General features: G+C 46.2%; 1 protein-coding gene across 1 annotated transcript; it reads left to right on the plus strand.

Annotated features, from left to right (window-relative positions):
* Positions 1-1164: 1164 nt before the first annotated feature.
* epc2 (enhancer of polycomb homolog 2) lies at positions 1165-15686 on the plus strand. The gene is made up of 14 exons (XM_080535595.1): positions 1165-1360; positions 2646-2805; positions 3035-3180; positions 3418-3624; positions 4519-4667; positions 8742-8871; positions 9007-9234; positions 9480-9563; positions 9751-9899; positions 10252-10601; positions 12464-12597; positions 14187-14340; positions 14450-14780; positions 15587-15686. Exons 1-14 carry the CDS (start codon positions 1208-1210, stop codon positions 15657-15659), a joined length of 2448 nt encoding a protein of 815 aa, XP_080391721.1. The 5' UTR covers positions 1165-1207; the 3' UTR covers positions 15660-15686.
* Positions 15687-16452: the final 766 nt, after the last annotated feature.

A 16452-nucleotide genomic window follows, 5' to 3' on the forward strand; every position in this document is an offset into this window, starting at 1 on the left:
ATCAAGTATTTAAAATGTGGTACGCTGAATTCCTTTGTCCATTCCGATAATGAAGAAAGGTTTTACATTTGGATAAAACTATACCTGAAATGACAGGTAGTGAGAGGTGACTTATGTTTTCTTCAAAATCTTTACTTGGTGTTAGTGCCAAAGGAATGTTGAAATCTGACTATTATTACTAGTAGTATTGCATTCATTTTGCATTAATAACGTATTCAATGTATTAATTACGTATATGTTGTGAAACTGTCATCTCAAGTTTATCTTTATCAGATGTCCTCATGTAGAACCCCCCCCATCACGCAGCTCTCAGCCTTACATTCTTTAATTGTATCTAATACGTCTAATATGTACACCATATCACAGGACAAACAGATCAGCCATCAGATGGGTCATGCAAAAGAAGATGATGCCAGAAAAGAGAGAACAAACAGAATGTAATAACTGCAGAGGGAACTGCAGTTGTGACAATCCTCTGTCCCTCTATTCCTAAATCTAATGGCCCCTCCATCTTTCCAGAACATAAGGGGGACCAAATGGGACAATCATGAAATATGACCTTTAGCTGGTAATAATATAACGTAATATAACAAAAAATATGATATAACCAAATATAACTAAACTCATTTTGTGGCTTACAGTAGGCCTATTATCTGACCCTTGGAGGGTCAAGTGAAGTCAGTCAGACCTTATTGCCTTGATGATCTATTGAATGTAGTGATAAGGGGTCCCCCCAGCTTACTGGAAGTTCATTAGTCGATCAGGGAACTTTTTTCATTTAGGGAACAATTTCCTACATTTGTGTTTTATATTATATGTGTAGAACATTTGGGAGACGTGAGATGTGATTTCTTCACGCATCTTATAATACGAGATGCGCGCGCAGCACTAACGGCCCATCATGTTTTTCAGACGTCTCGCGCACTGGCTGTCGGGAAGGAAAGCTCAGCCCGCTGGTGTGGACATGATGTCGGCCATGTTTTCCATGGCACAGGGAGCGGATCAACCCGAGGAAAATAGCCTTTTTATCCCGTTAAACTCGACCAGAAATGGCTTTTCACACCGAATCTCGAGCCAATAGGAACCCATGAGTTCGACCGTGGTGGAAACGACCGAGTCCCTCGCGGATTTATAGCGAATTTCTTGAGCTAACTGTTCGCGGGATACATGTTTTATGTGATTCGCGACAGTTGCGCAAAAAACAACAATGAGTAAACTCTCGTTCCGAGCCCGGGCGCTAGACGCCGCCAAACCTCTCCCCGTGTACCGCAACAAAGACCTCCCGGACCTTAATGACTGTGTCTCCATCAACCGCGCTGTGCCGCAGATGCCAACGGGGATGGAGAAAGAAGAAGAATCGGTATGGTGGAGTTGTTTTAAACAATATTAGCCTAGATATCATAAAAGGATTTCAGCCCCACTGTAAGGCGACGGTATTCACGACGTGTTTACGCACGTTTTCTTGCGTAGGTGGTGTGTTGTGTATACGCAGAGCCGTCAACGTTACGCTCTTTGCGTAAATAGATGTGGAGCTTTACGTCAATAGTGTACTCTTATAGCGTAAATAACGCCAATGTGTACTCTTATAGCGTAAATAACGCCAATGGGTACTCTTATGGCGTAAATAACGCATTTAAGATGGCATTGCCCAGTGCTTTCTTCGAGCGGTTACGTCAATATACGTACGTAAGCCCTGTTAGTGACTAGCCTGCGATGGATATTGCAGGCATGTGTACTTACAGTAACGTTAGCCCTGATCGTTAGTTAACATTTCAACCCCTATTACATACTGTCATGAATGAGTAATTAGACAGCATTCCTAAAGTTTGCCATCAATGAAATGGCAACTAAATTACAGGGGGGAGGCATGATTTATTTGTATAGTATAGTATAGTGGATAGTGTACATAGCCTTTATTTATGTAAACCAGCTCTTTTCCCTCCTTGTTTTTAATATTATTATTTTTTTCCTAGCACCAGGGGAGCCCCCCCTCCCAAATTTCGTTGTATGGTACCTGTACTGTATTAATGACAATAAAGACCATTCATTCATTCATTCATTCATTCACACAGGGGGAGGCATGATCCCAGACGCACACAATTCTCAGACAGGCACAAGCTGTGCTGGGTGGGAACATCAGTCTCCCCACCTTACTTCAACCAGCAACCGGTATCAACCAGCAGTTTTAACACATTAGCAATTACCTCAATTCCCTATAGATTCCACTGCTTGTAATGCATCCTCTGATCCCACAGCAGCCTGCACAGCCTTTAATGCACTACGAGTGGTCTGGGTTTCTCTCGCATAAAAGCAGACGGAATCCGCCTCCAGTCAAACTGGGCTATGAAAAGAGTCATATGCCTAGTTGTTGCAAGAGGTTTCATCAGCAAGACGGTTGTGGTTTGCCTGCGTTATGAGTGCCAGCAATTCAGGGGATGTGAACGTATTTGGGTTGACAACTAAACAAGGCTTACCCGATGTCACTATCTTCAAGCACTACTTTCACTACATGAAAGGCAGGCCCACCCTTGATGGTATTGATGTGCTTGAAGATGCAGGTTCAGTAAAGTAAACAAACATCTGAAGCCACTGTTGTTGATTCGCTCTCTCTCTCTGTTACCCCACCCCCCTTTTATCTTTCTCAGGAGCACCATCTCCAGAGGGCCATCTCTGCCCAGTCAGTATTCAGGGAGAAGAAGGAGAACATGGTCATCCCAGTACCAGAGGGGGAGAGCAACATCACATACTACGACCGTCTGTATAAAGGAGAGCAGAAGAGCCCCAAACAGCTCATACACATTCAGCGTGAGTAGTAGCGTCTCCCCTCGACAGGATGTGCATTCTAGAATTAGGATTCTTATTCTAGGTGGTGCTTGACCTCCCACCTTACGCTACACATTGGCACAAAATGCACTCAGTCAAAAGAAATCACATCTTTTATTACCGTCAGGTTGTTGGTTTATTGATTTCAGAACATTTAGGCCTGTGGATTTGTCCTTAGTTGAATTTCTTCGTCCTCTCTTCCCCTGCACAGCCCTGGGTCTGGACAACGAGCAGCCTGACTATGACATGGACTCAGAGGACGAGACGCTCCTCAACAGGCTCAACCGCAAGATGGAGATCAAACCCCTACAGTTTGAGACCATGGTGGACAGGCTGGAGAAGGCCAGCACAAACCAGGTAAAATGCTCCCAGCCTTGTGTTGGATACTCCACAGTACTGTTCTGTAATGAATTTGTTGGACAGAGATAATGCAACTTAGTCAACATTCGGGCAATGTTTACTTAGTTTACTTTAGGAATACTTTCCTCCTTTCTCATCTGTTTGTTCTTTCGTTCCCTCACTTGTTCCTGCCCCCGCTCGCTCTCCCCCTCCCTCCCTCCCTCCCTCCCTCCCTCCCTCCCTCTCCCGTCCCAGCTGGTGACTATTCAGGAGGCCAAGCTGCTGCTGAACGAGGATGACTACCTGCTCAAGTCTGTGTATGACTACTGGATGAGGAAGAGGAAGAACTGCAGGGGCCCCTCCCTCATCCCCAATATCAAACAGGAGAAGAGAGACGGCTCCACCAACAACGACGCCTACGTGGCCTTCAGGCGACGCACGGAGAAGATGCAGACCAGGAAGGTGAGACTCAGAACTCTGGAACTCTAAAAGGGGATGGAGCCTCACTGCAGCCCCCCCCCCCCCCCCCTATGTATGTGAATAACAAATTAGGTGGCAGTGTTTCCCATTAATTACCTAGACTGTGGCAGCCTGCCATAGTCTCATATCGAAAATATTTTTAGGACCACCCACCACAGCCTCACAAATTCCTGTGGGAAACTCTGGGTGGTTTAGGTGATTTGGAGGTGATTTGCAGGCCCCTGTATGATGTATTAGGCTTGAGTTCATAACATTTTTTTGGGTGCTTGACGCTTCCATGGGGGCGCTCCATTGGAACGGTAAATGACATTTCTGTCATGGCTTCCGCATTTTGGCCTACGAGAGAGTCGGAATCATGTGCTACCAAGCGGACCAATCACAGTTCTTACGGTCTGCGTAGGCACTGCCGCATAGTAACATTTTTGGAGAGGTGCGCATGAGCCTACGGCGTAGAGTTTACGCAGAAGTATAAATTGGGCTTTAGTCCTTTGCTGGGACCATATATACAGTACAGAAAAATGTATGCACTCACTAGGGGCAGCTTTGGCTCAGGAGGTAGAGCCGGCGTCGAATGATCGCAAGGTCGGTTGTTTGATCCCCCGCTCCTCCTGTCCACATGTCGAGGTGTCCTTGGGAAAGACACTGAACCCTAAATTGCTCCCAATGAGTGGGCCAGCACCTTGCATGGTAGCGTGCCGCCATTGGTCTGTGAATAGGTGAATGAGAGGCCATTGGGAAGCGCTTTGGAATAAGGCGATATATAAGTGCAGTCCATTTACCACTGTAATGCAAGTCGCTTTGGATAAAAGTGTCAGCTAAATGGCAAATATAATATATTGTTATACCATATCCTTCTGTCTTCTGTCCCTTATTTAGAACCGTAAGAATGATGAGGCGTCGTATGGGAAGATGCTGAAGCTGAGGAGAGAGTTCAGCCGGACAGTCACCATCCTGGAGATGATCAAGAAGAGGGAGAAGTCCAAGCGGGAGCTGCTGCACCTCACTCTGGAGGTGGCAGAGAAGAGGTGAGCTCTCACCCAGAGCGTTGAAACGCCACAAAGCTTTGATCCAGAGTTTCTCCTACCATTGATAGGCCTGTATCTGGTGTAGAGCTGGGCGATAAATCAATTTCATCAAGTAATTCAACCCCCCACCCCCACCCAGAGTTCTGTTCTGACACAGATGTGCCCAGTCTAAAATATTTTGGCTTACGTGCATACCTTTGGTGGCTGATGGAGAACTCATTGAAATGCAGGGAATGGAATGAGGAATGGTATGAAACGTGAGCTCGTCCTCTGATTTCTGGCTCTACCAGTCTCACCTGATGCATGCAGGCATACATTCAGATAGACATACACTGTTTTGTCTTACATACATAGGCCTCACTAAAAAATGTTTTTGATGTTCACCAGGGCTTGCAGGGTTCGACAGTAACGCTTTTTTACTTGCCCGGAGCAAGTAAAACATTCGCCGGGTTTGTTTGCACGAGCCCGACAACGCTGCTAGATCCTGGATATTTTTACCTGTGTGCAGGAAGAACAACAGACGGCGCAGGCGCGAGACTAGACGAGATGATCGTGGAGTGAAGATTAGGGCTGGGCAAACGATCAACATTTCTTTCTCGATAATCGCAAGAATTAACGATCAATTATAGATTAATCGATAAGCTTTTTTTTCATAAAAAAAAATAAAAATAGGGCAGAAATAACAACCATGTTTTCCTTGGGGAAAAAACTTTATTTGTGTTGCTATTGCACACATCAGTGTTTCCCCTACCATTGCCTTGGGGGGGCGGGCCGCCCCCCTAACGGAACCCCCCGCCCCCCCAAGAAAGAGGAATTATTACGGACGTAAACACCAAACATCTGACAAGCAGGCTAAAATATCTGCGTTTTTTAAACGCACCCAACCCGAATCTGGCGAGTGGCAAGCCCATGGGCTCGTTGGTAACATTAGTCCCCCAGTAGTCTCGCATAGCCAGACCTATCTCTCCACACTTCGTTTCGCACTGTGCCGCGCTGGAGAATAATACAAGAGTGTGCGCGAGTGTGTGCGCGCGACGCGAGAGAGTTTTTGCCAGGTGATGTCTGCAGATGGAAAGTAAGCAAGTTGAAACGTTAGCAAATATAATTGCTGAGTGTTCTGACAGAGAAAGTTGGTTAAAATTGGTCGTTATTATTGTGACTAATTATTTATTTATTTTTTCAGGTGAGAGAGTAATGTCAAAATGACATTATCTGACTGCATTGCCCACAGCAATCCAATATTCAATTATAATGATGTTATTAATTGATATGGATCAATTTATACCTCTTATTAGATTATAAATACTCTGGTTGTTATGTTTGCCTTTTGGTTGACAGCAAAAGAGGGAGAGAGGAGGATAGAGAGGGAGAGAAGGAAAGAGAGCAGGATGGTGCACCAGAGAGAGAGAGCGCAAGAACCAGGTGAGAAAGTGGACAGGAAGTCAAGACCACATAAGTAAGTAGCCTTGAGAACCGCTGGTTCTGGAGCCTAATGGCCCATAGGGCAGGAGGAGCCTGTCTCCTGTTTTCGTAGCGTGAGGCGGCTTAATTTACAAGTATACCCCCCCGGACATGACGCCGGTATGTCGCAGGGTCTTACCCCCTGGGGGGGGGGGGGGGGGGGGGGGGGGTCCATGCCACGGTCCATGCCACCCCCCCAAGGCAGCAAACCTAGGGGAAACACTGCACATTCATTCATTCACATTCTTCTCCGATGAAGTGAGCAGTGATTGTTATGTAACTCTCTGTATTGAGTGCCGTCCAGCAATCGGTAGTTATGGCAACCATGTCGCTAGCTAGTGCTAGCTTATTTAGCAGGTGCTGCTTCGACTCCTGGTAGCGCATTTCGATGCGCCTGGTTATGGAACGTCGCGATGGAACAGGATATGCTGGCTCGACTATTTGCATCAGCGCACGAAATCCTCTACCCTCGACAAAACTGAGCGGCAGAATATCTGTTTCAATTAATTTGCAGATGGCCATCGTTATTTTCTCTTCTCGTTGTGCATCACACCTCCCGCGTATAAGATGAGACATGATGGAGGGCTGAGAAGGTAGCGAAGGAGCAATCAGGGTCGGGTGTACGGTTTGCAGGTGGTATTTCATCGGGGTTGTCGTCGTATTGTATTTATAGGTCACTGCGCAGTGTTTGCAATGAACGAGGTCGCCTTTCAGATCAAAATGCTCCCACACCATGCTATGTTTCGCTCGCTTCGCCATTTTCCAAGCAGTGTGTGTTCCAACAGTTTACCGCACAGCTGATTAATCAATTAAACATGCAAGGTGCCTTTCAGGAAGTAGTGGAGATCGTGCACCTAACCTATTACTGGAGGTTACACTAACGTACGGGAACTTGTTGCATCATGCCGTACTGCGTTGCGAAATTCAATGCGAAGGCAAATGCAAAGTTCATTTCTCACACATAACGTGGACAAACTAATTTCCATTATTATTATTATTATTAAAAAAGAAAAAAAATCAAATTTATGAACGATTATTGAGCAAATATTTTGTGATCGACCAAGATCCTTATCGATCAATTATCGATCGTCGATCATTGATGCCCACCCCTAGTGAAGATATTATCAAAACGTACACGCCTGTCGATCACCTGTCCGCTTTGATAATATCTTCACTCCACGATCAGTACGCCAAAGAAGAAGCGCTGTACTGAAATAAGATATGAAGATATAGTCAATACAGAATATGTGCCCAAGACTTATGGAATGACATTTATACCATTTATACCATTGTGACACATACTAATACCATTATTGTACACAGTTAAGACAGCATGTGATTTTTTGACGAGGCAGCATACATTGGCAGAACACTGGCAACGGTGCTGGTGTTTTGTCCGATGACATTTTGCGTTTCAGTTTTAGGTGCTTGAAGGGACATCGTGCTTGCTGGTTTGAGTAACGTGTCAGTTTCTTAAAATGTCCACAAGCCAAGTCTGCGTTCAAGAAGGTTTGCACTTTTCGCGGTCAGTGGGGTTAATAACGGTCACGCACACGCAATAGCATTAGAATTTCTGAGACAGGCTACACCGCGCCTCATAGGCAGCGAGAATGAGGTGCGGCATAGCTCGTTAATACATTTATTACTTTTCCGATCAGACAACTGAAGTAACTGTAACTCATTTTTTGCAGGTATTAATACATATTGATTTATTTATTCTTCTCTTTATTTTGACTTGTCCGTCAGACAAGTGCAGTAGGAAGTCCACTTGTCCGAACATAAAATGTGCTTGTCCCGGACAAGCGGACAAGCCTTAATGTCGAGCCCTGTTCACCATCAATGCTGATTTGAGTGAAACAGTGCTGTAGTCAACTCTCTGTTCAGAGAAAGCAGCATTTCTGGGATTGTAGCCTCCTATGGTGCCCTATTCGGTTGTTAAGTTGTGACTTGTTTCCGGGTCCAAAGTTGGCTGAGGCGCTGTCTTCGAAATGCCTCAGTAATAATAATAATCCATTATATTTATATAGCGCTTTTCCGAGCCTCAAAGACGCTGACAAATATGGGAAAAACGGGAAAGTGCTGTGTCCCTTGTTGTATGAATAGATCCGAGTCTAAAAAACGATTGAACTGTCATTCTACCGCTGTAGTACACTGGTATTATGGTGCAGGGAATTTCTGGTTTGGACCTGGAAATTGCTAAACGTCACGTTTGACGTCAGACTTAACAACCGAATAGTTTTACATGTACCACAGCAGAACTTGATGTGTCAGAGTTGATGTCGTGCTGAGTGATTTATTACTGTTCTCTCTAGGGCTGTCAATGTTAACATTATTTAATTAATTATTAATCTGGAAACCTTAACACGTTTCCCAACACCACACATGTTTTTGTTTTATTTGTTTTATCTCCCCCCCAAAATACAAGTAAATACTGTATATGATACATACTAGATATGATGCCAGCAACCCTCCAATCCTCAGCTCACATCCCTCCTGAGGTGAGGATCGAACCAGCGACCTTCCGATTGCTGGCCGGCCTCTCTAACCTCTAGGCTACCTGCAGCCCCAATTACTCTCAACTCAAATGTTTTTCTTTTCTTTATGTCCTTGTAGACATCAGATGTTTGACTTCACTGGTGAAGTCCTCAACGAGGTGACCGCCCCTCTGGCTGAGAAGCCCGTTTACACGGCTCCCATAACCCTGACCAACGGCAACCGCCATAAACATGAGATCAAAATGAAGGTACAGGCTTTTACCAACTAACCTTCTAACACTTGGTTGGATTTCTGCCATTTTGACCATTTAGGAAACCCCGGACAATCTGGATTTTGGCAAGTAACAACTGTTTAATCTCGCTTTGTCTCTCTTTAAATTCAGACGCACAAGTCAAGTCTCCCGCACATGAACGCGCACCACCACCACCGCCATGTCTCAATAAAGGTTGAGGATCCCTTTGACTTTGTCAGACCAAAGAAGTACACCAAGAGCGTCAAAACCCCCCTGCGTCGCCCCGGCCGCCCCGCCATGCACAAACACGTTGTTAACCAGGCCGACATCAAACAGTATGACTTCCACAGCTCCGGGGAGGAGGAGTATGCACCAATGGTCAGTGCCTCACAGATCAGCATGATCTCCATATTATTATTATTATTATTATTATTTTTTGACAGGTGGAATGGGATGACAGTTTAGAATAGTCAGACCTGTTGAGGGGTGCTGATGTGTTTTTTTGGTTGATATTAAAGTTGGATGACAGTTTAGAATAGTCAGACCTGGGAAGGGGTTGAGGGGTGCTGATGTGGTTTTTTGGCTGATACTAAAGTGTCGTTTTTTTCTGTCTCTTTCTCCAGTCTCCCCCATCAGAACCGGACGAGGAGAACGATCCAGATGGAGCATTTGTCTTCAGGAGGAAAGCTGGGTGTCATTACCTTGCTGTAAGTCTCTCTCTCTCTCTCTCCTCCAAAAGCAGTACTGTACTCCTCATCGATGTAGTAACCTCATTATTATCCATCGTTACGTAACAATTGCGAAGTTTCCTCTCGCATATAGTCCAACTCAACTTTCAGCCATAGGCCTCCCTGTGTACTGTAGGGTAACTCTTCTCTCGGTGTGTCTGTGTAGCCCCCTGTGGACCATGGTTCCGGGCCCCTGTGGGACCATCCTGAGCTAGCAGGACTAGACGCACTGCGGCATCGCCACTCCCTCACCGCCCTCTCAGTTCCCCGCCGCTGTGTGGGACTCGCTCGTCGGAGGGTGGGACGAGGCGGCAGGTAATTAACAAAACAACCGCTCCTCCTCCTCCATGTCCCTCTGACTCTCCCTTCGGTACTCTGTGAAACATTTGAATACGCTCGGTGTTCTACAAGGCTGCTCTGAGAAGTGGGTTGAAAACGTTTGCTCACATCCTGATTGCTCAAGACGAAAATGTCTGGATTGTGACTGCCGTTATACCTAGGGATGCTCCGATTTATCGGCCACCGATTTAAATCGGCCGATTTCACTCCAAATGACTCGATCGGTGATCGGCCCCAAAAATCCAGATCGGAGCATCCCTAGTTATACCATAGTTTCTTCTTCGCAGTGACCCTGAGGTTTCATGTTCATCTTTTTTCCTCCTTCCAGGGTGGTGCTGGACAGGGCCTCCTCTGACCTGGACAGCGTCTTGAAGCAGCTGGACCCGGACGTCTTTACCTCCCTCCCCAGGACTGGGGCTCCAGACCTCTCTGACCCCCCCACGCAGACCCACACCCACAGACTCTTCCCTGACCCCCCCACGCAGACCCACAGAACTCTCTCTGGCTCCACCAGCTCCCTGGCGGACATCCTGAACAACATCCAGGCCCTGAGGTGGCGCTGCTTCAGCCCGAGGCCCACGCAGGCTGCCGGGGGCGGGGACCTGAGGACAGGCAGACCCTCCACGGACAGCAGGTTGGGCGGAGGGCTGTCCGGGAACACCAAGAACCTTCGCTCAGGTGAGACGAGCTCCTCGCTCAACCCTAAAACAACTGTTCTGTACTGTATCATGTTTTTTTGTTTGTTATTTGTGGACCCCAGGAAAGGTAGCTTTTTTCGATATGATTTGATTAGAATCCCGATTAGTTTATGCAAAGCAGCAGCTACTCTTCCTGGGGTCCACACAAGTAAGTAGCTGCTGCTAATGGGGATCCTAAAAAACTGAACTCAATCCTGTTAGGACCGGAAAGCACTCCATCTGTCTCTGTTTCCACCACCGACTGCAGGACCTGTTGATGCATTGAGATTATGGCTTTCATACATGACGTCACCGTGGTTGCATTCGCAAGGCTACATTTTCCATTTTTAAATGTCATGGTTCGAGTTATTGTGGAACAAATTTTGTGTCGATTGGAGACACACAGGTCAGTTAAGGATATGTACTATTTTGTGGTTTTCCTTGTTCCTAGTCAGCCCCCGTGGTCTTAGGCTGTCGTGGCGTTTCTCCACAGCAACTCAGAACTATCAGTCAGGGTTGATTCACGACTCTCAGCCAGACGTGAGTTGGGCAGGAAAGTGGAAAGGCTGCCATTGAACCGTAGTGGGCTGTTTGGGGGGTGTAGGGGGAGGTGGGAGGGGGGGGGGCTGGGGGTGTACATCGAGACTAACTTCCTCTCCACAGACAGAGTGTGGAGACAGACAGTCAGTTAGTTGTGGACTCCATGTATGCCCGCCTCAGTGTTCTGTCTGTCATCACTGTGGTCATGTAAGCTGCCATTTAGGCTTCGGTACACACTCGCTTGCATGCGCACACACACACACACACACACACACACACACACAAGCGCACACACACACAGACACACACACACACACAGTCACATACACACACACACACACAGCCTAGGATATGCTCCTTGTCATCCTATGGCGGACATGGTGTAGCCCATGATTCCTATGTTAGCTATTTGCTGAAGGTAGAGGAACACGCATCTAATACCCACTATTAATATTAATAACTCTCTAGCTGTATTGGTAATTGTCGTGCTGTCCACTAAGACCTACAATTTGGCACTGTGAGAATTGATTGATACAGGGGCATAGAATAGAACGCAGAACGGACCACAGGCTGAAGCGCATCCCTGGGTTGGATAAGTGTCGCATAGCTGTGAGATTATAGTGCGGCGGTTGGCTTTTACATGAGGCCAGCCTTCGACTGAAAGTGTCGAGAGACTGCTGCTTCTTAGCAACAGAAAGTTAGTGTCCTCGTCCGCCCCAGGCTACCTCCTCTGGTATAGGGAAATATGTTTGGCACCGACTAGCCTCTCTGAGACATTTATCACCATTTGCAATATGCATATTTTATTACCGTAGAAACGATGGCTTTGAAAAACATGATTTATTACTACAGCTGCTCTGTTGCTACATTTCAGCCCCTCAATAATATGGTTTCTGCACAGTGTTTTCGGTGTGAAAGCTCCACTATGACCCCTAGTGGTCAGGAGATGTACAGCAGGCAGCGCCATCGCCATCACCTGTCGTTCCATGCTATGCCACTTCTCTTCCTCATGTCAATGTGCTCACCTACCTAATTATGCCGCCATCTTTTTGGGTTCTCCGTCTTCTCTCTGACTTATTCACTGTATAATAATAATATAATTTACACCATTTAGCCGACACTTTTATCCAAAGCGACTTACACTGCAGTGAGCGCATACACTTTTCAGTATATATGGTCCCCAGCAGGAATCGAACTCACAACCTAAGCTTCAGTCAGTGCCGTGCTCTACCAGCTGAGCCACAGAGGACCACGCTGTAATACACACACACCACCCCTTTTCTGTCTGACGGCCATGTCTCTGTGCTCCCCCCCTCCCTGCAGGTGGCATCACAGAGGAGCAGTTCCAGACCCACCAGCAGCAGCTGGCACAGATGCAGAAACAGCAGCTGGCGCAGCTACAGCAGACGACAGCTCCCGCACAGCATTCCTCACTGCCAGAACGGCAAAACACACAGGTATACAAACACTCTCTGACCCCCCCGCTCCCCTGCAGCGCTAACCCAAACGGATTGGTTTATATATCAATATTTGCACTTCTGGTTAGATGCTGAACCGTTGCATTTCTTTGTCTGGTACTTGTGTTCGTTCTGCAATGACAATAAAGATGAATCTAATCTAATCCAACTTTGAGCATTTTCTGAGACTTTTCTGATCCTGAAGATGTGGTTGTAATCATCTCCATTCATATTATTTCTACTATTACATTACTCTATTGTTTATTATCTTATAGGTTTTTTTATATAACTATTGGCCAATATTTTCCTCTTGTTGCTGCAATGTCAAGGAACCGAAGCCTAAGAATGATACTCTCTTATACTTAAGGGATGTCAGTGTTTCCCCTACCATTGCCTTGGGGGGGTGGGCCGCCCTCCCAACGGAACCCCCCGCCCCCCCAAGAAAGAGGAATTATTACGGACGTAGACACCAAACATCTGACAAGCAGGCTAAAATATCCGCGTTTTTTAAACGCACCCAACCCGAATCTGGCGAGTGGCAAGCCCATAGGCTCGTTGGTAATGTTAGTCCGCCGTAGTCTCGCATAGCCAGACCTATCTCCACACTTCGTGTGTGCGCGCGAGACGCGAGAGTTTTTGCCGGCTGTGATGTCTGCAGATTGAAAGTAAGCAAGTTCAAACGTTAGCAAATATAATTGCTGAGTGTTCTGACAGAGAAAGTTGGTTAAAATTGGTCGTTATTATCGTGACTAGAAAGTGTCTGACTATAGTTCCATAGTGTAAATAGTGTCAAAGAACTAGCAAGCTAGCTAGCTCAGAGGTGATGAGATGAGCTAGTCTCCTTGCACACTTGCCAGCTAAAGAGCTAACTGGAGGCACTTTATTATTTTACTTAAAGTAGATATACTATCTTTCTTATAGTGTTGGGCTTCATGGTAATACCATAATGGCATATTTACAGTACATGGACAGTTGATTGAAGCATTGGAAATGTCTGTTTTTTATAGTTGGACATACGATTTTTTTTCAGGTGAGAGAGTAAAGTCAAAATGACATGATTATCTGACTGGATTGCCCACAGCAATCCAATATTCAATTATAATTATGTTATAAATTGATATGGATCAATTTATGCCTCTTATTAGATTATAAATACTCTGGCTGTTTTGTTTACCTTTTGGTTGACAGAAAAAGGGAGAGAGGAGGGTAGGGAGGGGGAGAAGGAGAGAGAGCAGGATGGTGTCGGCACACCAGAAGAGAGAGAGCAAGAACCAGGTGAGAAAGTGGACAGGTAGTCAAGACCACATAAGTAAGTAGCCTTGAGAACCGATGGTTCTGGAGCCTAATGGCCCATAGGGCAGGAGCCTATCTCCTGTTTCTGTAGCGTAAGGCGGCTTAATGTACAAGTACACCCCTGGACATGATGCTGGTATGAGGCAGGGTCTTACCCCCTGGGGGGGGGGGTCCATGCCACGGTCCATGCCACCCCCCCAAGGCAGCAAACCTAGGGGAAACACTGGATGTGATAAACTTGATTCTGGTTCTGTTACATATATGTAAATGATGAGCCGTCTGTCCTTGTCTTGTAGACGGCAAGCTCCAATGACTGTATATCAAAGACCCTGGATTCGGCCAGTGCCCATTTCGCTGCGTCAGCTGTGGTCAATGCTCCAGGCCCAGGCCAGGTCAACAACGAGAATAAACCCCACAACACCAGTGTCAACGGTGTCGTACAGCCATCAGGTGAGCCCAGGTCCTTTAGAAGACTGCCATTCTCTGTTTAGCTCCCTTTGAGAATAAACATTTTTTTCTGCTTATTTCTGGTTACGACTGTCTCATATGTCTCCTACAGGGACCTCCAGACGACCTCCATCCACGAGCACACCCCAGACCACCACGGGCACGTCAGTACGCACCTCCTCCTCCTCCAGCGGAGGCCCCCTGCTCCCTGCCCACTCCACCACCACCACCACCACCACCCCCCAATCTCTACCAAACCACCGGGGCCATGCCCATACCCACTCTGGCAGTGTTAGTGCAGTCTCCCCTGGCCACCACCACCACCACCACAGCGCCCGCCCCTCCGCCCCCTCGCCCGCTGCCTTAAAGCTCGCCACTGTGGCCAGCAGCTTGGACCGTGCGCCCAAAGTCACGCCCGCCAGCGCCAATGGAAGTATAGCCAGGTAAGGACAGGGTACGGGTTCAACAACACACAGGTGTACAGCTTCAACAACACACAGGTGTACAGCTTCAACAACACACAGGTGTACGGCTTCAACAACACACAGGTGTACGGCTTCAACAGCACACAGGTGTACGGCTTCAACAGCACACAGGTGTACAGCTTCAACAACACACAGGTGTACGGCTTCAACAACAAACAGGTGTACGGCTTCAACAACACACAGGTGCACAGCTTCAACAGCACACAGGTGTACGGCTTCAACAGCACACAGGTGTACAGCTTCAACAACACACAGGTGTAAAGCTTCAACAACACAGCTTCAACAACACACAGGTGTACGGCTTCAACAACACACAGGTGTACAGCTTCAACAACACACAGGTGTAAAGCTTCAACAACACAGCTTCAACAACACACAGGTGTACGGCTTCAACCACACACAGGTGTACGGCTTCAACAACACACAGGTGTACGGCTTCAACAACACACAGGTGTACAGCTTCAACAATACACAGGTGTACGGCTTCAACAGCACACAGGTGTACAGCTTCAACAGCACACAGGTGTACAGCTTCAACAGCACACAGGTGTACGGCTTCAACAACAAAGATGTCAGATATGATCTGATCTGTTTTGCAGTTAAACATTAACTTTGCTACCCTCATTAACTGTGCTATTAAGATTGTCATTTCCCCTTTTTGGTTTTCTAAAATTGATGATGCGTTACTTGAGGCGTGTTATTTCTTGGGTATATACAGTTTTGATGCTGTGTGTTTTGAGTTTTGTTCTTTTGTTCTTTTGTAGGGAGAACCATGAGCCTGAGAGACTGGCGTTGAATGGAATATCAGAGACCACAGTGGCGATGGAAGTGACATGACCCCCCTCCCCTCCGCCCCCCCCCCCCGCCCCCTCCCTTCCCCGCTCGCCCTCCTCCTCAGACCGGTGAATGTGACAAACGGACTCGCCTCCTCTAGGATGAATGCAAGCCCCAGCTCCCACCACCAGGGGGCGTATACAAGGACCTATACAGAATCGAGCATATCAAAATATTATAACTAATTTGTCGATATTATAAATGTACATTTTGTAAATTGGGAATATCACTACCTTGTAAGATAGTATATTTGTATCATTAGTATGTTTCTTTTTTTCTGTTACTTGAATTCTAGCGAATTTGTTATCATGCTTTTGCACTTGAAATGCAAACAAATAGTACGTACAAAAATGCAACCGTTTGCGTTGGGATCATGAGCATGAACACAGATCCTACGTCACTTGTTTTTCACTATTTATTTTGCAATGTTTACATTTTTGTATCTCACAGAAACAAATCAGCAAAATATGTCTGCAGAATATGGACTCGTCTTGCTAACATATTTGGTTCTTGTGCTTATTTTTCTAAAGATGGAAAAATGAGCCTAATTTGATTTGGTTTCACAAATTGAATAGATCTTTTTGTAATTAGATTAGTGGCATTTTTTTCCATTCAGACAATTATTTTCTTGCGTTCACATGTTTAACAGGAATTGATTGTCTTTTTAATTTTTAATTATTTTCATTTGATGCTGAATTTTCCTAAACAGTAAAGAAATCTTAAAATGAGCCATCGTCTCCATAGGAATCTATTTATTTGAATTGACAGGACATTGAAATGAGAAATAAATGCAATC

This window comes from Nansenia antarctica (genome assembly GCF_963989245.1).
Source record: "Nansenia antarctica genome assembly, chromosome: 7".
Classification (NCBI taxonomy): Eukaryota; Metazoa; Chordata; class Actinopteri; order Argentiniformes; family Microstomatidae; genus Nansenia; species Nansenia antarctica.